This window comes from Dipodomys spectabilis, unplaced genomic scaffold (assembly GCF_019054845.1).
Source record: "Dipodomys spectabilis isolate Male_0828 unplaced genomic scaffold, ASM1905484v1 ptg000002l, whole genome shotgun sequence".
Taxonomy (NCBI): Eukaryota; Metazoa; Chordata; class Mammalia; order Rodentia; family Heteromyidae; genus Dipodomys; species Dipodomys spectabilis.
Genome location: NW_024870679.1, coordinates 36,445,858 through 36,468,483, shown reverse-complemented (window position 1 = coordinate 36,468,483; position 22,626 = coordinate 36,445,858). Strand labels below are relative to the sequence as shown.

Below are 22,626 nucleotides of genomic sequence, written 5' to 3'. Positions count from 1 at the left end.
GGTAATTTATGAAGAAAGAAAAATATTATTTCTTATAACTTTAAAGGCTGAGACGTTCCATGTCAACATCTGTAGCTGGTAGCACCTTCTTGCTATGCCACAGCAAGACAAACATTATGATCTCTCTTCTTATGAAACCACTAATCTCATTATGGGGAGGCTACCTCCATGACACCACCCTCCCCCAAAAAAACCTCCTAGTCGCCTCCCCAAGGCCTACTTCTACATACCATCAATATATGAATTCAAGGTTTAAATTTCCAAAAGGTAAACTTTAGTGGATGCATTCAAATAAGAGTATGCTTTCTTATTTATATTCAGTCTTCAGATAAAGGTCTCACCTGATGATTGCTTTATGGGACTACTACAGTACTGTATTAGTTTTGTTACTGCTCTGACACATTACAGTGTCTTAAAATAATTCAAATTTATAAAATTCTTCCCTGGTATAGTGGCACATGCCTGTAATGTCAGTGCTAAGGAAACAGAAGTAGGAAGTTGAAAGTTCAAATACATTGTCCAAAACAATTTCCCCAGTTGGGTTTCACTGTGCAGCCAAAACTGGCCTTGATATCCTTCAAGGCTAGTCTGAGCTATATAGTGAAACTGTCTCACAAACCAAAAAATAATAGCAAAAAAAAAACTTAAGAAAAAGAATACAATGTTTTAGAAGTAAGAAAAGACAAATGGAAAGTGTAGAACTGGAAAATATAATCAAAAAATTTAAATATCAGTTAGTTTGACAGCAGAATGGGATAGGTGAAAAAAATCAGTGAACCTGAATAAGTAACACTATAACAATCTTTAAAAAATATTATCATTAAGGAGTTGTATAAAGAGTTTCAGTTCGACCTCTCAGTTTGTGAGTACAATGTACCTTGATCAGTGTCACCCCTTCCATCATTGTCCCCATCTCTCCCAACCCTATGCATCCTCTCAATTTACCTAGTTCCATTTTCACATTTATACCTTGAATACAATATAACAGTCTTTACAATAAAGAGAATATAATCTGAACAGAATGAACAGTGCGTCAGAAATCAGTGAGACTGCAACAAAAGATCACACATATATGTCATCAGCATTTCAGAAGAGGAAAAAAGGTGTGACAAAAAAAACCCATGAAGAACTAAACTGGGCACTGGTGGCTCATGTCTGTAATCCTAGCTACTCAGGAAGCTGAGATCTGAGGATCTTTCAAAGCTAGGCCAGACAGAAAAGTCCATGAGACTCTTATTTCTAATTAATCTCAAAAAAAGCAGAAAGTAGAGCTGTGGCTCAAGTAGTAATGTACTAGTGTTGAGCCAAAGCAGTTCAGAGACAATGCCCTGGCCCTGAATTCAAGTCCCAGGACCAGAACAAAAAAAGAACTGATCATTGAAAATGCTCAAAATTTGGCTAAATAAATAAAAATAGATTCAAGAAACTAAATGAATCTCAAAGAGGATAAATGCAAAGAAATTCACACAATGACATTTTATATTCAACCATGTCTTAAACAAACAAAAACAGACAGATGACTGAAACTAACTGATATTGAGAATTACTCTAAAGCTACCATTAATCAAGGCATGCAGTACTGGCAAACCAATAGACAAACTGATAAATAGAACAGGGTCCAGAATTAAATCACAATGGTGAAGCCAGCTGATATCTGACAAAGGAGCAAGGGCATTCAATTGAGTGAAGTTAGAGTTTTCAGTAAGTGGTGCTGGGAACTATTGGACAATTGGACATAGCTACGGTTTGGATGAGGGCCCCCTAGAGGTCAGTGTGCTAAATGAAGTTTTTGTCCCCAGGATGGTGGTATTGAGATGCTGTGAACCACGTGGGAGGTTCTTAGGTCATATGGGTATGTCTTGAGGAGAATTTAGGGTCTCTAGCCTGTAGAGCTGCTCTCTTTTTTTCTGGCTCATAAAGTATGTTGTTGATTTGCCACATGTGCCTTCCATGGTATCTCATCCTTTCCAAAGCTACAAAGCAATGTACACTCAATCTTAGACTAGAACTAGTGTGAGCCAAAGTAAACCTTTTCTCTTTATGTTAACTGCCTCAGGTATTTCTTTACAATATTGCAGAGTAGATAATAGAGACATCCATGGGCAGAAATAATTTTAATCTAGACATAAAGCTTACACTTTTTATGAAACTAAGTGAAATGAATTTTGCACCTAAGGGTAAAATAGAAAACTATAAAAATTTTAGAAGTCAACATAGGAGAAAATGGACATAAGTTTTTAGATAAGGGCATCAAAAACATAAACCATAAAAATTAATAAACTGGACTTATTTTTTTAAAAAACCTATTATGACACTTAAAACATAAACCTTGAACTGGAAGAAAATTTCAACAAAATTTACATCTGATAAAGGATTTATATCCATCTTACTCGGAACTAGGATTTGATCTAGGACCTTGAACTTGACAGAAAATTGTTCAGCTTCTCAATTCACATGTCTAGTCCTTTCTGCTTTCACCTGTTTTTCAGATAAGATCTTGCATTTTTGCCAAGGCTAGCTTCAGACTTTAGTCCTCCTATGTGAACCTCTTACATAAACTGGGATTAATCATATATATAACCATACCCAGTTTATTTTTTGAGAAAGGTTCAAACCATGAGCCTCCTATCCCTACCTCCCAAATACCTTAGGATTGTCACATATCCACCTTTTATATTCAGCATTCCAGTATTAATTTTTAACAATATTTTCACTTTTAATAATACACCCTCAAAAATATCTTCAGACATTGTCAAACCTCTCATCGGGAAGTAAAACTGCCCCAAGGTAAGTGTCACTGCTATTAATAAATCTCCATTTTCTGTGGTAACAGTGCTGACATATTTTCTTTTGCTTGTAAAATATCTAATTTATGGTAATTAAGAGAGAATGTGGGCATCAATTATTCATGTCTATCATCCTAGCTACTCTGGAGGCTGAGAGCTGAGGATTGAATTCAGCCTGGGCAGAAAAGTCTGTGAGACTTTTATCTCTAGTTAACTAGCAAAAAGCCAGAAGTGAATAGATGTCTCAAGTAACAGTGAACCAACCGTTCGCAAAATACATAATTAAGGAAGAGTGCCCTGGCCTTGGGTTGAAGTCCCAGTAACAGCACAGAAAAAAAAATTACAGAAGAGATAAAGTGAAAGAATTTACAAACTTAAGAACAAGTAAAACAACACTAAAGACTCAAAAACTCTTGACAATTATCCAAGAATAAATTACCTTTTCAGTAGTGTCCAAGACAATGTGAAAGAGGAACAACACTATTTCTGAGTAAAAGTTGTAATTTTCATATTTATTAAAAAGGATTTAAAATGTCACATGAAAAAAGCATTGAAAAAAACTGAAATATGTGAAATCTTACTTTTGTCTGTTGCACTTCCTAGTTGTCTTTGTTCTCTATCTCTAGGAGGTACATTTGTTTTACTAGCTGTGGTCATTACAGGCCGTTTTACTGATAAAGAAAGTTCCAGAGCATTGTAAGAATCATATAAATCCCAGGTAGTTGCCATTACACCTAAATAGACAAAAAATATTACTTTTAAACTATATAAAATAAAATCTCAAAATTATATGCCCTAATATCATCTTCAAAATGGTCATAAATAATTAATGATTATTTTCCAATTATATAGTAATGGATCATTTAAGATAGTTTAACTAGTGCTAGAAAGTAATATTTCAAATTATTCCTTTCTTCCTCAGCATTTCTGAGTCTAAGATAAATCCAGAAGAAATGGGTGTAATAATAAAGTGACCAGGAGGTTATTAGCAATTAGGAATGTTGTTTTCTATCATGTCTGATAAGCAAATGGAATGAATTCTTTTCTTATACTACATATAGGTATATGTTTGGTTTGAATATATTTTAATAAATTTCAGTGTGTGCTCTGCTATCAGATTGCCTGGGGGGCCAGTATTTGCTCAGATCTTTTTCCTCTGAAGAGCTTTGTCCAACGCATTTCATGTGTACTTCAATCCTAGATACTCTAAAATAGGGATAATCTAGCGTTTACTATCTGAATTTTATGTATGTGTGTGCCAGTCCTGCTCTTGAGTTTCTTTTACTCAAAGCTAGTGTTCTGCCACTTGAGCAACAATATCACTTCCAGTTTCTTCTGAATAGTTTATTGGAGATAAGAGTCTCAGGGACTTTCCTGCCTGTACTGGCTTTGAACTACAATCCTCAGATCTCAGCATCCTGGCATGAACCACCAGCAATCTGGGTAGTCTGAATTTTTGTAGACATAAATTATGGGATTACCTTACAGTTACTTGTGTATCTCTACTTGAGCATTAACAGAAACTTTTAGCTATAGTGTGTGGAACATAGTAACAACTAGATCAATGGTAACTATATTTTGGTAGGACCTTATTTTTCATTTTCTTTTGGCTTTTTTCTTATTGTACTTATTATCTTTAAGTAGTCTCACAAATAAATTGCCATTCAACCAAGTATCAAGTATTACATGAATACAATGCATTTTATTTTTTTTGTCAGTTGTGGGGCTTGAACTCAGGGCTTAAGAGTTCAAAGCTAACACTCTTCAGCTCTACTTCCAGTTTTCTGGTGGCTAATTGGAGATAAGAATCTCAGACTTTCCTACCCAGACTGGCTTTGAACCACGATTCTCAGATCTCAGCCTCCTGAGTAGTTAGGATTATACTGTGAGCCACTAGAGACCAGCAATAATGAATCTTAATCACTGTCACCCCTTTCATTATTCCCCCATCCCTTCCAATGCCACCCCTTCCTCCAATCTTTTTTAAATAAACAAAGGCAGTTACATTAAATAATTTAGATAGAGACCAAGTAAATGGTAAGGTTTTATATTTCAATGAAAACATGTCTGCCTTCAGATGAGATTGAAAAATAGATGCAGGAATCAGAAAAATGAAGATCAAAATATTACTTTTATTGGTGATAGAACTAATTGAAAAATGAAATTTTAAATACATAGCTAAATTGATTTATTACTTTTCCCTTCAGAAAATAGTAAGGAATTGCCAACTAGCATCTTACATACCAGTACTAGTAGAAACTAGCACAGCTAGTCAAACAGACCTCTTTTCTAGAGTGAGGCTCAGACATGCATCCTTTGTACAGATAAGCAGTACTAAGAAAAAGTCCAGAAGACATTGAGCTTTTTAATGAACTTAATAATCATGTTATTCACATGTATCTTTATTATGTATGAATTCATAACATCCTGAAAACTATAAATTACAGTTCACAACTATTATTTCCAATTGATTTCAATTTTTGCTTCATGTACTTCAGTATTTGTTCAATGATTGCCAGTTTGAATGGACACATATTAAAACATAATAGTTTTCTGGATGCTGTGGTGGCACACACCTATAATCCTAGCTACTCAGGAGGCTGAGATCTGAAGATCAATTTTGAAGCCAGTGAGGGAAGTAAAGTCCATAAGACTCTTATCTCAAATAAATTACTCAGAAAAAGCTGGAAGTGGAGTTGTGGCTCAAACACAGAGAGCTAGCCTTGCGATAAAGAAGCACAAGAACAGAACCCAGTTCCTTTGTTCAAGCTCCAGGACTGGCAAACAAACAAACAAACAAAAGCCATAGTAGTTTACCCCGGGAAATAAAATATATTACCTTTTTCTTCCATTATGATTTTATCACACTGAACATCTTTATTCTTTGGTGATCCATTAAATGTCTGCATCATCCTTTCAACATATAAGTCATTGCCTACTCTGTTCTTGCAAAGGTCTTCATAATTCTTATTTCTCTTGCTATAAAAGATAAAATATAACTAGCTCATTAAAAATAGTTGCTAGCATACATGTTTTTAATGCTATTGGGAACTGAACTTAGAATATTATCAATTGCTAGGCAAGTGCCCTACCCACTTGGGCTATGCCCCAGCCCATATATCATCTCTTTATATTCACTTGAAGTTATTTTCATTAATGTGAATTGTACTAAAAGGTGAAGTTAAGAGTTTTTTTTTTAATCCAGAGTAAAAGACTGTGTTATCACCACAGGATGGCTTTTTTCTGTGTCTCCCAATATCTCTAATACTTCATGGCCCACTTAGAATATGCTAGTACTATGCTCAAGTTTTATACAAAGATTTAAAGTTATAAATTCTTTCTTGTGGCATCCCATAAGTATATATAACTGGTTAGCTCTGAGTATTTTTCAAATTTGCATTTTAACCTCTTTGATCTATGAGAAACTTAGAAATGTTTTCTAACTTCCCAGTGAACATGCAAATGTGTGTTTTAGTTGTGATTCATATTATTAATTTTTAATTATTTTCATTGCATTGTGGTTATAGAATTGTTTGTATGATTCTACAGGCTATGGCTATGTGCTTGATTTTTATAACAGTTAGGTGTACATTTGAAAGTGATCTGCTCTGTTGTTGATTGCTGAGGTATGTAACATTTTTTTCCAAATCATCTATACCTATACAACAGCTATATGTTGGTTGACTCATCAATAAATAATTAAGAAAAATAAGCTTGAAATTATTATGCCTCCCATTATGAAGTGATCTTCAGCTATAATCATACAATCAGTTTGGTTCTCTGAAGGTTGTATATATATTTCCCATATTTTTCTTATATTTTCAACTTTTCTGTTTGTATTTTTACTATTCTGGAATGCTGACACAATGTCATGAAGACATTTGCTTTCAGTACTTTGGGAAAGTCCTTACCCTTTTTAAAAATACCACATCTGTACTCTTTGTAATATGTCCTTATGAAACTCTGGTTGGATATGTTAGACTACAATTCTGTTGTAAACATATTTTTAAATTTCTGTTTCATATTTGATAAATCATTTTTCTCTTAAAGCTTTATTTTAACGCATCCAGATCTATTTTCTAATTAACTCTGTAGTCATTAAATCTAATCTATAAACCAATATTTGTCTTTTATTTTCAACAACTGTATTTGCTTTGATATACTTTGAAGTTCTTTTCATCGTTTTGATAATAATGTTCATTTTTTTGTAATATTGGGGCTTGAAGACAAGGCCTCATGCTTGCTAGACAGGCCTCTAATACTTCAGTTTGCTAGACAGGCCTCTAATATTTAGTCCTTTTGATTGCTTTAGTTATTTTTCAGGGAGGATCTCACATGTTTTGCTCTAGCTGCTCTTAGACCCAATCCTCCTACCTATGCCTCCAAGGTAGTTGAGATCACAAACATACATTACCAGGACTAGTTTATTGGTTGAGATGGGATCTTGCTAACCTTGCCTGGACTGGCATCAAGCCTTGATCTTCCCAATCTCTACCTTCTACATAGATGGGATTACAGGCATGAGCCATAACTCAGCCATTATGTTTCCACTCTTTCATATACATTTCATGTTCTATATCTGATATTAAAATCCTCTATGGTTGTTATTTCTTATTTATAATGACTTATTTCTTTATTGATTTGGTATGCATTTATCAAATTCAATCAAAGAGAATCTTAAGGGTCTAAAAAGCATATGCTTTACTTCATTCCTCTAAATATAAGTATTTGCTTATGAAAGTAGCAAGAAGAGCTTATTAATATAAAACTGTGATAACTGAGTTGTTATTCTCATTTTTCTTTTGTTGCTGAGGACTGAACACAGGCTCTTGGCATGCTATGAATGCACTCTGCTACTAAGATGCAATCATATTCCATAAGCTCCTTCTGCAGGTCTTGCTTAATTAATACAATATACTTCAGCTCAAATTACTACTGGTCTCCAAATCAAGACACTGATGCTAACATTTGTTCCTTGTATCTCTTTCTCTTTTGACTTCAGCTACTTATCCCTATTTCCTCCCTTTTCTTTCCTTTTTGGTGGTGCTGGGGACCTATTGCAAGCCCTCACACATGCGAGGCAGGCATTCTCCCAGAGAGGTTCTATCTCCAGCCATATTCCCTTACTTCTTAAGAGTTGTAAAGATATTTCATTCATGGCTTAATTGTACTACATTTTACAAAATGTTGGTGGAATGGCTCAAGTGGTAGAGTACCTGCCCAGCAAACATGAAGCCCTGAGTTCAAACCTCAATACTGCCAAAATAAAATATATCAAATCTGCAAACAGCATAATAGTTTTAAATTTTCTACACCTAACAACAGAGAACTAATAATCTATTAATATTCATTAATAAAGGGAAACATTGTAATCCTGCTTTAATAAAGTCCATTAGTTTCCTTGCATTCCCCTTTTAAAATCAAATATAAAATGTCAGACTTGCATTTTAATTTAAAAATAATTTAGATATGCATAAAATAATGAAAACCTTTATTGAGTCTTATTTTTTGGCTTAGAAGTTTATCTATTTTTGTTGTTTTATTTTTTATTTGACAAATACTGTTGAAACATATTTATCTGGTACAATGGAGTATTCTGAAACATGAAAATTTTTATCAAATCACATTAAACAGCTTTTACTTTACCCCAAACATTTATTATTTCTTTGTGGTAAAATCATTCAAAATCCTCTGTTTGGGGATGTAATACATAATTATTAATTAGAATCACTCACATAATTTAATGTTACTTAGCTTTGAATCCATTATCCATCATCTCCATTTCTTCTTCAAATTCTATTGCAATTATTTTAAAAATGATAAAGTTATAGTCTTTCTCTCTATGATACATGCAATATAAGCGCTTTCCCTCTCATTTCACAGGACATTTATATAACTTTATATTTAAGTTAACACAGTACATACACCATAACATATACACAGAAATCTCCAAGGACCTTTCATAAAGACCCCTACTTTAGCATGTGAATTAAAGAAGCAAGATAGATATTGAATTATACATACATTACTTTCTCAGCTTCTTCTGATTCTACAGAGATCATAACTGTTGGCAGGTTAAACAGTTCTAGTGTCTCTGTCTCAGTGAGTATTATCTCTATTGTCTTCTCTAGGTCTTCTTTTGTTATAATTGTTTCATGTGCTGCTGCCCTTACAACCCGTAATTCTGAAATATATGATTTCATAAAAATAATTTACCAATGGATCATTTAAACTTGTATTTTTTCCTAGTCATTAATTTCCATGATTCATTGCCAGAGATATATATGGTTGGGGAACCATATATGGTTGTGAGTCATAGTCCATTCAAACTCTCTGAACAAACTGGATATGATAGCCCATAAGTAGGTTATTGACTATAGAAATCAATCCTAACTTAATCTCATCCCAATAATGGTAACTCCAATGACAACCCAGAATAATGACCCTATATTAATAGGAATTGTGGGGTGGGTAACTCTGGTACTACTCAGTACCATGCAATGTATTTGCAGCACACAGAATACAAGCTTTCGTTAAGCCTATTATTATTTAGTAGTTTTTTATTTCAATTTAGTCCACTTCTAATCATCTTTCCAGAGGCTAGAAAGGCTTGCCAAAATAAGTTCTGATTGAATAAGTAAAATGAAAATCAAAAAGGCTCAATGACATGTATGTATATGTTGAAAAGAATTTACCCCCAAACTTTAAAGTAGTAAGAGATACAAAACCCTTGGAAAATTTTACTGAAGATAGATTTCAAGGATAAGTAAGTTTGGGATTCCTTATATAGGTAAGAGAGAGCTATGATGGAACACAGAGGTCAGAGTTCAATGTATTTCTGGAGGTTTTGCTCTGTTTGGGTTTGGTAAGATCTTGTGTTTGGTTTTGTTTGGTTTTATGAGATGGGGGTCTCACGTGTACATTTGCTGGCTTCAAACTCTTTTTTTATGTTAACTAAGATGTTTCTTTTTCTTTTTCTTTTTCTTTTTTTTATGGTGAAAATACTGTACAGAGGAGTTACAACTTCAAACTCTTGATCTTCTTGCCTCTGCCTCTTGAGTGCTAGAATTACAGACCACCAAACTTGAGCCTTATTGTTTTCTAGTGTTGTAAAGCAGGAATCCTTGAGACACTGGGTTAGGTAAAGTCTGAGTAGTTGAATAATTGAATAGTTTCAGGAAAATAAGTCCAAGAATATGCACTTTGCAATCTTAATAAGATCCATATGCTGAGAAAAAACCTTCCTTGAACCATAACCACCAGTATGAGGGCGTGTCTCAAGTGTAGAGAGTCTTCCTAATCAAGTGTGAGGCCCTGAGTTCAAATCCCAGTATTGAAAAAAGCTTATTTGCTTCTGAAACTTTTAACATTATTCAAACAAGAAAAATAAATACAAGAGTAAAGAGAAAGTATATTTTCTTACCTGTAAAACTAGCCAATCTTTCTCGTTTATAGGATGGTTCTTCCAGGTCTTCTGTGATTGATTCAGTTGTAGATATACTTGATTTAGAAACAGTACTGCTTCCCAAAACTGATCTTTAACAGTAAATAACATTATTCATTTATCTAACATCCTTATGGGCATTATATATAAATCATACATAAATTAAAATGTATGATCAGATTGAGAAATCAAATACTCTATAATCATCCAAACAACATAGGTCAAAATAAATTGCTTTTTAAAATATTAAGTTGAGAATAATATATGTCAAAATTTATGCCAGAAGTCCTCAATATACTCCAAATATATTTTGAATAAAATTCAAAATATACCCTACATTCCTTCTCAGTCTTTCCATTTAGTCTCTCTCTCTCTTTCTCTCTCTCTCTCTCTCTCTCTCTCTCTCTCTCTCACACACACACACACACACACACACACACACACACACACACACACACACACACATACTCACATCTTTATCCTTTCCCTCCTTTTCTTATGTTTTATTTTATTTTTTGCTTCCTGAGTCTTACAAATCTCTATTACTTCCAGGGTATTATTACTTTCTTTTTTTTTTGCTTGGTTTCTCCTGTTTTCCAAATCTTATCTTAAATACATGATTTGTCTAATTAATAAAAGTACTCTCAAAGTTTAATACAAAATATATCTCAGAAGAAAAACAATGAATCTAAAATAATTTTCTTACTGATAAACTTAACATAACTCCATTATACTACATAGCTTTTATTTTCTATTTATGGTATCAACTGTCTACCAAAGGCATGAATTAAGTTTATTGAAACATCCTTGTTTCAGCCAGTATCCCCATGCCTTTTGGATGAAAATTTGGAGGCAGGCTCTAGAACATTATAACTTCACTGTATTTGAAAATAACAGAGAAATAAAATCCATGAATTACAAGGATTTTCATGGGAGGATGGGTGGGGTTGAGAGAGAAAGCCACCCCTCCCATAAAATACAGCAAAAACCAAAAAAAAAAAAAAAAAAAACGGAAGAAACTGATGGAAAAGATCTAATGGGAATTGGCAATCAATTGTTTGTAATTTTAGATTCAATTTTTAGTACATAAAAATCTGTATGTTTCTAGGCACTGGTGACGCACACCTGTAATCCTAGATACTTAAGAGGCTGAGATCTGAGGACTGGGGGTCAAAGCTATCCTCTGCAGGAAAGTCCATAAGATTCTTATCTCTAATTAACTACAAAAAAAGCTGGAAATGGAGCTGTGGCTCCATTGGTAGAGTGCTATACTTGAAAGAAAAAGCTCAGGGAGAGTATCCAGGCCCTGAGCTAATGTCCCAGACCCTTAGTTCAAGCCCCAGGACCGATGCACACGTGTGCACATGTGTGTGTGTGTGTGTGCGCGCACACACACACACACACAAATCTGTATATCTCAAAAATGCTTTAGAGTTTATCAAATGTGAACAACTCTGCATCTAATCATATTACAAGAGGACACAAAGATGGCACATTATGAAGCTATATGGAAGTTGGGAGACTAGGAACACCTGATGTATATATGCATATACATACACATATACATATGTATACACAATTTAAGTTGAAAGACAATATATATGGCATAAAAACAACTACAGAAAAGTATACTTTACCTGGTAAGCTGTCCTAACATACTAGGATTTACTGTGTTCTGATAAAGACTATAGGAACTAATAAATTCTGATCCAAGTGATCCTTCTTGTGATCCCAATAGTTTATTTGGCTTTGGGGTAACACTATGTGGATCTGGATGGTAAAGTGGTCGGGGAGTAACATCAACTCCATTCCCATCAAATACCTATAGAAAATAGTTATTTAAAAATGAGATAACTTTAAAATACGGTGTTTCTAAACAATATCCTAAACACAGAGATAAGTATAGTAGAAAAGAAGTAAGTATAGTGATCCCAGAATAGATAAATACAAAAAATGAAATGATACTAAATTTTGTGCTTAGCAAATTTTTAGACATATATTTAAAAAGTCTCATTCATGTTTACTGTATATGTAATCTGCAGTCAGTCACACATGCTTAACAATGGAGGTATGTTCTGAGAAATGCGAGGTAATTTTGTTATTGTTTGAACATCATGGAGTATATATACACAAACCCAGTAGGTCAATCATTTAAGATAGCCTCAAAGCAATCAAGAGATGGGGTTAACACAATATGTATGATGTCTACAGCCATATCACCCTGAACATGCCCAATCTCGTCACAATATATATGTGTGTTGCTCATACAGTGAGGCATGGGATATTTTTTCCAGCAAACATTAAAAAAACATTACATACACAAGCCACTGATAGTAGTTTAGAATTTTACACATAATTCATGACAGCATAGGAAGTTTTTTATACCAGCATAACCACAAAACATGAGTAATGCTTTGCACTAATGTATATCTACAACATATCAGCCTTGGTAACCATCATCCTTTGCAATGTTTATGAAATTAATATTTTTAGATACCACATGAGTGAGATCATATGGGACTTGTCATTCTGTGCTTGGTTATTTCACTTAACATAGGAACTTTGGTTTCATCCATATTGTTTCAAATGACAAGATTTCATCCTTCTTATGGCTGAATAGTATTCGATTAATTTGCATATTTTCTTCCATTACCAATAATGTAGTTTGTTAAATATAAATCATTTCATTTTGATAAAATTGAAAATGTCTTCTTTCATTCTGTGGATTCATTTTCTTTATTTGTGTATTTAATGATAAAAAGCTCAGTCCTAATTTAGTATAAAAAAATCATCCATTTTACTTTATGGCTTTTGCTTTAGATGTCTCATTTAAAAAATTAGAAAAATACTATTCCAAGACTGGAGACATGGCTCATATGGTAGAGTATTTACCTATCAAGTGAGAGGCCCTGGGTTCAAACCCTAGTACCATCAACAAAACAAATCAGAGCAATCCCAAACTGGAAGTGGTATTACATACTTGTAAATGCCAGGGGCCTGGCAGGTTAAGACTGGAGGATCATGATTCACGACCAGCCTGAGCAGAAGTGACACACACACACACACACACACACACACACACACACACACACACACACACACACACACAATTTCAATCAATAAAAAAAAAAAACCTGAGCTTGGTGGTATTTGCCTGCGGTTCTAGATATCTAGATATTGAGGAGGTGGAGACAGGAAGATGACAGTTTGAAGTTCTATTAAAAAACAAAACAAAACACTAAAAGTGAAGCCCTGGGTTCAGTTCTTCAACACCACATAAACAGAAAATGCTTGAAGTGGCACTGTGGCTCAAGTGGCAGAGTGCTAGCCTTGAGCTAAAGAAGCTCAGGAACAGTGGCCCAGACCCTGAGTTCAAGGCCCACGACTGGCAAAAAAAAAAAAAAAAAAAGCACAAGAAGTGTGGGTAGAGTTCAAGTGGTTGAGCACTTGAAGCCCTGAGTTCAATCCCCAGTTCTTAAAAAAAAATTCCTAGTCCTTTGTGAATTACTATTGTGAAACCCCTTTTTACAATTAATATATGCTGGTAAAAAAGGAATGACAGGACAGTAAAACAGGCTATGTTGGAGTAAGGAAGGTTCTAGAAGAGTGGAGTCAACAGAGAGGACAGATAAGGGTGAATATGGTTGAAATATATAGTCTTTAAGCTGTTTATATGGTAAATTATCACTGAATTTAAGAATGTTAAACCAGTTTTTGTTTTTTGGTATTTTCCCAACTTCTTCAAGATGCATTGTGCATTTTGATCATTATTAAAGTTCATTTGTAATTGTATTGAGAACTTTACCATATGTATTAACAAATGTTTTTTCCCCTTATACTTAGTCAGGTTTTAATATCAAGGACCCTACCTGTATAAATTTTGTAGCATACCTAGTGTGTGTGTGTGTGTGTGTGTGTGTGTGTGTGTGTGCGCGCGTGTGTGTGTGTGTGTGTGTGTGTGTGTGTGTGTGTGTGTGTATGTGTTTTGCAGCTAGTACTTACTTGAACATAAGATCTACTACTTGCTCAGCTGGTGCTTTACCACTTGAACTAGACTAGCTTTTTGCTATTTTGGATATGGATTCTCATAAACTTTTCTGCCAGACTGGCTTCAAATCATGATTCTCTGAACTTCAGCCTACTGACAAGCTAAGATTATAGGATGAGCCCAAAGCACTGGGCTCTGTGTTGTTTTCATCCATGTATGTTTGGCACGTCTCTCATTTGGGTATGGCTAGTATTAGCTTTGAAGACGGGTTCTCCAAACTACTCATAATTTTTTAGAATAGCTTCCATTGTATATAAAATTTAAATTTCAAATTGAATATGCATAAATTGAATATGCATATAATACGCAGTCACTTTAAGTATTATTTTAAATGGTTTAGTGGATTTAGGTATATTCATAGTTGTGTGATAATACCACCACAATGAGTATAAAAACCTTTGTGGTTTTAAAAAACAAAAAACAGCCCAGTATCCTTTATTTATTTTTATTGTCAAGGTGATGAACAGAGGCCCATATCCTTTAACTATTACTTTTCACTCGTATGTCATCTCCCAGCCAAAGCCTTCATGTGTCTAAAGATTCCCTATCCTGGATATTTAGATGAGCAGATTCAAATACTGTGAAGTATTTTGTGACTGGTTTGTGGCCTCACTTACAGTATTTTCAAAGGTCATCTGTGTTAATATAACCCAATGCTTTGTTCCTTATAATGGGATGAATAATATCCTATCATATGGATATAATTTGTCCAGTCATTTTTCCATAGGTAGACATTTCAGCTGTTTCCATCTCCTTGGAATACTACAAATAATGCTGGTAGAAACATTCATTGATAAACTATTATTGATAACTTTCTCCTGTTATTTGTGTGTATGTACATTCTTTTCAGAAGTGGAACTGTTGAATCATATGATTCATTTTAAGGAACCTAAGCCATTTTCAGAAGTGCCCAGACTTTTATATCACCACCAGCAATGTCTGACGGTTCTAATTTTCTTCACATCTTCTCCAACGAAAGTGTGTTATATGGCTCTAGCGGCTTGCAGTGGTTATAATTGTAATTTGCATTTCTCTGATGATAAAGATTGGATATCTTTTTGTATTTTTTCATCACTAATCTTCTTAGGAGAAATGAGTATTGTTTCTACGTATAAATTAGGTTGTAAAACTTTATAAATGAATTATAAGCATTCTTCTGTACTTTGGATTCATGCCCCTAATGACCTATGTGGTGAGTTTTCCTTTACTTTATTGGTGATTTTTTGGATTCAAAACGTTTTTGTTTTCCTCTTTCCTCTCTTCCATTATCTTTTTTGTTTCTTTCCTCTCTCTATTTTTTATGGAGATATTTAGGTTTTAACTTAGGGCTTCCTAATTTATAGGCAGGTAATCTACCCATTGAGCCATGATTACGTGTTTGTTTTTGTTGTTGTTTGAGATAGTCTGGGTTTCTGCCAGGACCAGAATCTCATTTTACATTTCCCATTGTGTCTGGGACAACAATTACACACTATATTTCTAGCTATTGACTGAGATCTCATGAACTTTTAGTCTGGGCTGTCCTGGAACTATGATCATACTCATCAGCCTGAGGAGCCAGAATGATGGGCATAAAATACCACACCAGCTTCCTTGCTTCATTTTTAAACTTTTTTGTTACTAATATGTAACTTTGTTTATTCTAGATATTAAGCCCTTATAGATGCACTTGCAAATATTCCTTCCCTTGTGAGGGCTCCTCTATCTCTTTTGTTGTTGATGTTGTCTCCACCACCATTTAACAAGACTGTCTCTTCTCCTTTTTATGTTCTTGGCTTCATTGCCAAAAATTATTTGACCAAATGTAAGCATTCATTACTAGGCTCTCCAATTCTATTACATGGGTCTGTATGTTTGGCTGTCTTTATTCTAGTACCATACATACCTGGTTACTATATTTGTGTAATAAGTTTTGAAATGGGAAGTATGCAACTTCCAACTTTTTTGTTTTATTCAGGATTGTTTTGGTTATTTGCAATTATTCTTCATATTCTTCATGAGTTTTAGAATTTCTCATTTCTGAAAGCAATTTCATTGACATTTTAATAAGAATCTCTTTGAGACCTTGAACTCAAAGCAGACACTCTGAAAACATTACAGGATGGAATAGGAGAAACCCTAGGTCTCCTTGGCTCAGGCCGAAATTTTCTGAATAGAGACCCAGAAACACAACAAATCAAAGAAAGGTTGGACAAATGGGATTGCATAAAGTTGCAGAGCTTCTGCAGGGCAAATGACATAGCTAGCAAGATCAATAGAAAGCCCACGGATTGGGAGAAGATCTTTACGAGCCATACAACAGACAAGGGTCTCATATCTAAAATATACTTGGAACTCAAAAAATTAAACCCCCCAACAACAAATCCTCAAAGAAACAACTGCCCAATAAATAAGTGGGCAAAAGACTTAAAGAGAAACTTCTCTGAAGAAGAAAGAAGGATGGCCAATAGACACATGAAGAAATGTTCAACATCCCTAGCCATAAAAGAAATGCAAATCAAAACAACATTGAGATATCACCTCACTCCAGTTAGAACGGCAAAAATCAAGAACTCTAACAACACCAGATGCTGGAGGGGATGTGGACAGAAGGAAACCTTACTTCATTGTTGGTGGGAATGTAAACTTGTTCAACCACTTTGGAAAGCAGTATGGAGGTTCCTCAAAAGACTTCACATAGAGCTCCCCTATGACCCAGCAATCCCACTTTTGGGCATTTACCCTAATGTTTACAAACAAGACCACACTAAAGCTACCAGCACAACTATGTTTATTGCAGCATTATTTACCATAGCAAAGATATGGAACCAACCCAGATGCCCCTCAGTAGATGAATGGATTAAGAAAATGTGGTATATATACACAATGGAATTCTATGCTTCCATCAGAAAGAATGACATTGCCCCATTTGTTAGGAAATGGAAAGGCTTGGAAAAAATTATATTAAGTGAAGTAAGCCAGGCCCAAAGAAACGTAGGTCCCATGGTTTCCCTTATTTGTAATATCTAGTATATGTATGAGTCAAGCGGAAAAGGTCAGATAATGTGATGTCAGGAAAATGAACCCTTAGATGTGTATTTTAATGTTTTTTTCTTTCATGCATGTGTTTCTAACACATTTATAAGATTATCTCTTTGTTGCTTTGTATGTCCCTCCCCCACAGTATAACCCCTGCTTTCACTATATTTGATGTCAGTATAACTTGTGGAGGAGATGGGGAAAAACCAGTTGTTTAAGGATACAGGTGGACCTGTTGCAACAATGAGAAGTACAAGTTGTCATGTCCAAAACGAGCTTTACAACGTTAGTACGGGGGGGGGGGGGGGGGGGAGGGGGGTGGAAGGGGGGAAGTGGGGGAAGGAGAAGGATTGGGATTGGGGGGGAGGGGGGAGGCTGGGAAGGGATGTGAAGGGTAAACAAAGGAGGAGGCTGCAATGCTTGGTAAGAAATGTACGCATTATCCTGCCCATGTAACTGTAACTCCTCTGTACAGTATGTTCACAAATAAAATAAAATTAAATTAAAAAAAAAAAAAGAATCTCTTTGAATTTACATGTTCTCTAAGTGCAGAACATAAGATATCACGGAAGTTTTTCAATCCACAAAAATGTCTTTCCATTTACTGGTGTCTCTTCTGATTTATTTCAGCACAAGATTTCTTCTGGGATGATTTTCATTTTGTAGTTTTCAGTGTATAAATATTTTACTTGTTTATTCCTAATTATTTTAGTATTTTGTATTTGGTTTGATTTGAGATAGGATGTTACTAGGTGGTCTAGGTTGGTCTTGAATAATGAATTTCCCTGCCTCAGCATCCCTAGTGCTCAGATTATAGACATGTGCTACCACCACATGTGACTTGAATTTTTCATTGTTAGGTGCAATTGATATTTTGTATTGACTTTCTAGATGTAAATTTCTGAATTCATTTATTAGTTCTATTTGTAAACACCTCCCCCCTCTGTTAGACATTTGCTCTTTAGGGTTTTTCAGGTTTATTCACTGGGAAATGAAATTATCCATAATTTTAATTCTTTTTAATTTTATTTTGCTGTCTAACTTCTTTGGCTAAAATTCTAACTACTATGTTGACGGGAAAAAGCAATCAATCTTTCAGACACGCACACACAGGGATAAACATTATATACATAGGAATACACAGTATTTATTAAATTAAGGTTGTTTCTAGTTTGGAGTTTCTACAAATAAATTTGTTATGAATGCTTATGTAAGCCTTTGTAAAATATGTTTTCTGTTCACTTGGTAAATATGTAGAAGTGAAAAAGCAGAAAGACATAGTAGGTGAATGTTTAACATGCAAATAGTCTGTCAAGTTCTTTTGTATTTTCCATATCCACCAGTAGCAGTAGTGTATGAGTCAGTTCACCTACATAATATAAACTTGACACCATTGGTTTTTTAAAAATTTTAGTCATTTTACCAGGTTTGTAGCCATATTTCTTCGTTTTAATTTGCCTTTCCCTAATGACTGACCCTGGTCATCTTTTCATGTGCCAATTTGTCATCTGTACATGCAGTGGTACATACTCAAGTATTCTGATTATTTTAAGTATTAAGTCACCTTAATACTGTTTTAGGGCTGTTTCTATATCAGAATGTTTCATTCTGATAACAGTGTCTTTCAAAGGGCAGAAGTTGTAATTTTTGTGAATTCCAGTTTACCAAATTTTCTTTTATAGACTTGGCTTTTAATGTCCCATTTAAAATAATTGCCTATTCAAATTTACATATGAATTTTCTAGTATATATAATTTGGTTCAAAGTTTGTTTTTTTGTTTTTGTTTTTTTTGGGGGGGGGTCAGTTATGGGGCTTGAACTCTGGGCCTAGGCAGTGTTCCTCAGCTCTTCAGCTCAAGGCTAGCACTCTACCACTTGAGCCACAGCACCACTTCCGGTTTTTTCTGTTTTATATGGTGCTGAGGAATCAAACCTAGTGCCTCATGCATGCGAGGCAAACACTCTACCATTGAGCCATCTTTCCAGCTCTGGTGAAAAGTTTTAAAAAGTCAATTTGCAAATTTTCTGATGACATAAAATAAGGAACTTTGACCAACTTTATTCCATTTTTGAGTATATTGCTGAAAAGTGTAAATGATGATAGTTGGGTATTAGGTATAATTAATACCATAAACAACTGTTCCTAAGATCATGAATAGACTTATCCTATCCCACTCCGATGTATTATTTTTGTTAAGACAAGGTCTCACAATGTAGCCCAGGTTAGACTTGAGCTTATGATCCACTTGCCTCAGCCTCCCAAGTGATGGAATTATAGGAACGTGCTATCATATCAAACTCCACTTCACTATTCTTATTTTCAATGAGTTACAGGAGACGACTTCCATCATACTATAAGGATTGATATGGGGCTGTCAATATTTCAAGCCAAATGTAACAGCATAGTAATAACAGCATTCAGGAGGCTGAGTTAAGAAGATAGTTCGAAGTCTGGGATACATATATACACTATACACTATATCAAAATAAAAGCTTTAAAAAAAACAAAAAAAAAGTTTACTTCAATAATAGAAGGGATTTTTGAAAAGTGTATTTTCTATGTTTAATATTCCAATCAAATTTTTCATAACCTTTTATAATTACAGAGTTCTAAAGAATATTACCTGTATCATCTTAGAATTGGAAGTAGTCAGTTTATCCTTGTCTATTGCTTTTGTCTCGGATACATTTATCATGTTTCTTGATGCACCTATTCTGCTCATGTTTACAATACCATATCCTTTTGATGAAGCTTTTTTCACTGGGTTAATAAAGCTAATAGACTTCTGTGGAACATTACTGCACAAGAAAACAAAATACAATACAGAGGATCCAGACTGAGAAGAAAATTAATCCATGATTTAAAAAGTACTTTTACTTAGAAACATGAACAATATAATATGAAATAAAAACAGCTAGTTGAGAGCTTAATTTGTGTAAGCATTAAATCACATTAAAGGTATTAAATCACTGCTCTCTTCACAACCCCAAAGGATGTATTAACATCAGTTTATGTTAAAAACAACAACAAAACCCAGAAGCTTAAAGAGAAACAATCCTACTAGAGCTAAGATATGAAACAGCGAGAGCCAAAGTATATCCTGTCTCTGGGTCTTAATTTTCTTTCCTTTTTTTTTTTTGTTGGTTGTGGGACTTGAACTCTAGATCTAGGTGCTGTCCCTGGGCTCTCCAGATCAAGACCAGCGCTTTACCACTTTAAGCCACAGTACTACTCTTGGTTTGATGGTGGTTAATTGGAGATAAGAGTCTCATTAACTCTTGCCCAGGCTGGTTTTGAACCATGATCTTCAAATAGCTAGGATTACAGGTATGAGCTACCAGCACCTGGCTCCTTATTTTTCTTATACTAATAAATGTATGAATATCTACCTCATAAATTGTTAGGGGATTAAATAAATTCATTTGTATATTATAATTAGGAAGTATTTGACCCATAGTAAGGACAAATGAGTGTACAGTGCAAATAAGAGTATAATTATAAAATTTGAGAAAACCTTGTTACAGTATGAAAAGATTACATGATTTTTAATAAGAAAAGTTAAAATCAAAATATTTGTATTTGGCAGAAAAACTATGATGATTTTTTAAATTTTTCTCTGTAAACTCCTTAAGATAGTACCTACCTTTGTTCATTCTAGTACTGTATACTGTAGATTTCTATAAAATGATGATCTTCTCTTATATAAAGGAAATATGCTTCCAAAGAAAATATTTTAACAATATTTTTTATTTTCTAAGCTAGACAAGAATATTTTAGGATGACAATAATGAATCCAGTTTTTATACTTTGTTTTTCTTCATAGTACATATTACTCTTGCCATCTGCTTATTTATTTGTTACTCAGGCTGGCACTTGCTAGGCAACTACTCTTACCACTGAGCCATGCCTCCACCTTTACTACTTAACAATTTAGTTGGTTGTTTGTCTCATCCATTGCTGTGTTCCTTGCACCCAGAATAGTGACTACCATAGGCACTAAAAATAATTTTTTTTTTTTTTTTTTGGGTCCGGTTGTGGGGCCTGAACTCTGGGCCTGGGTGCTGTCCCTCAGCTCTTCAGCTGAAGGCTAGCGCTCTACCACTTGAGCCACAGCGCCACTTCTGGCTCTTTTCTTTTTTGCTTATGTGGTGCTGAGGAATCGAACCCAGGGCCTCATGCATGCAAGGCAAGCGCTCTACCACTGAGCCACCTTCCCAGCCCTAAAAATAATTTTTTAAAAATAAATGAGCAAGTGAATTCTATTTGAACACAGTGTATCTTACACTGTCTTCCCCTCTTTAGTCTCTAAAGGACTTTATTCCTACAATCACTAACAAAACAATACCACGGAAAAAAAATACTGCACATTTTTTCTTCTTTAACAGTCAACATTCTTAAATGAGATTAGTTTTAGTGGCAGAAGGTGGGCTGAGGAGGAGGGAGATTTAAGGCACGGTCTTGATACAAATTCCAGGCTGGCCTTGTAGTAGAGATCCTCCTGCCTCAAACTCTGGATTGCTTGGGATTGCAGCCATCATAAGTGGCAAGACATTTTTTAATTTAATCTATACTCTAATTTTCTTTCTTCATCAATAATGCCAGGTCTCCTATACCTTATTTCATAAGTATATAATTATGTTCCAATTATCTTCTCAACTTAAAAACCTTCCCTTTATCTGTCATCTGCCGATTACCCCTCTTCTTTCATTTAGTAAAATTCCCTACAATACTAGCCAATAATATTTGTGTGTGCGTGTGTGTGTGTGTGTGTGTGTGTGTGTGTGTGTGTGTGTGTGTGTGTGTGTGTGGTACTACGTATTGACAGGGACTTGAATTTTATCCAGGCACTCTTACCACTGAATTACCTCCATAGCACTGTCTACTTTTTCCCTCTTATTTCTTCCATAATTCATTACAATTCAGATTTACCTTTCCTACTGCAAACAACTTTCATTAAAACCAACTATTCAAACTGTTGAATCCAAAGAACTTAATACTTATCTTTGTGGCATCTGACAATCATTTCCTTTTCTTAAAATTGACTTCTTAAATTGTTTTCTATGACATCACAATTTCATACTTCAACCTTATTGAGATTTTAACCCAATTCTTCCATACTTTGTATCTCTCTTTTTAGATCTCTCTTCTTTGCTAGTTTAAGAATCCACAATTCATCATATATGCTATTCTCTTCAATTATCTTAGTTTTTCTTGTCCTTTTGCTCTATCTTCACAAAATCTAGTCTTCTCATTCTACATTTCCTAGATTTCCCTTTTACACGTTATACTTACGCTAACATCTATTATCAGTTTTTTCACTATAGTCACT

At 34.5% G+C, this 22,626-nt stretch overlaps 1 protein-coding gene across 2 annotated transcripts in view; it reads right to left on the bottom strand.

Moving 5' to 3' along the window:
• Dnai4 (dynein axonemal intermediate chain 4) overlaps positions 1–22,626 on the bottom strand; it is a 61,634-nt gene that overhangs the window by 31,800 nt on the left and 7,208 nt on the right. The window contains exons 2-7 of one of the 2 annotated variants that reach the window (XM_042679507.1): positions 19,921–20,095; positions 11,868–12,052; positions 10,210–10,322; positions 8,811–8,970; positions 5,626–5,765; positions 3,368–3,520 (exon numbers count right to left, since the gene is read on the bottom strand). In XM_042679507.1, the coding sequence (XP_042535441.1) occupies positions 3,368–3,520; positions 5,626–5,765; positions 8,811–8,970; positions 10,210–10,322; positions 11,868–12,052; positions 19,921–20,095 (926 nt within the window). The remainder of the gene's footprint in view (positions 1–3,367; positions 3,521–5,625; positions 5,766–8,810; positions 8,971–10,209; positions 10,323–11,867; positions 12,053–19,920; positions 20,096–22,626) is intronic. The other variant, XM_042679515.1, reaches the window with a different exon arrangement.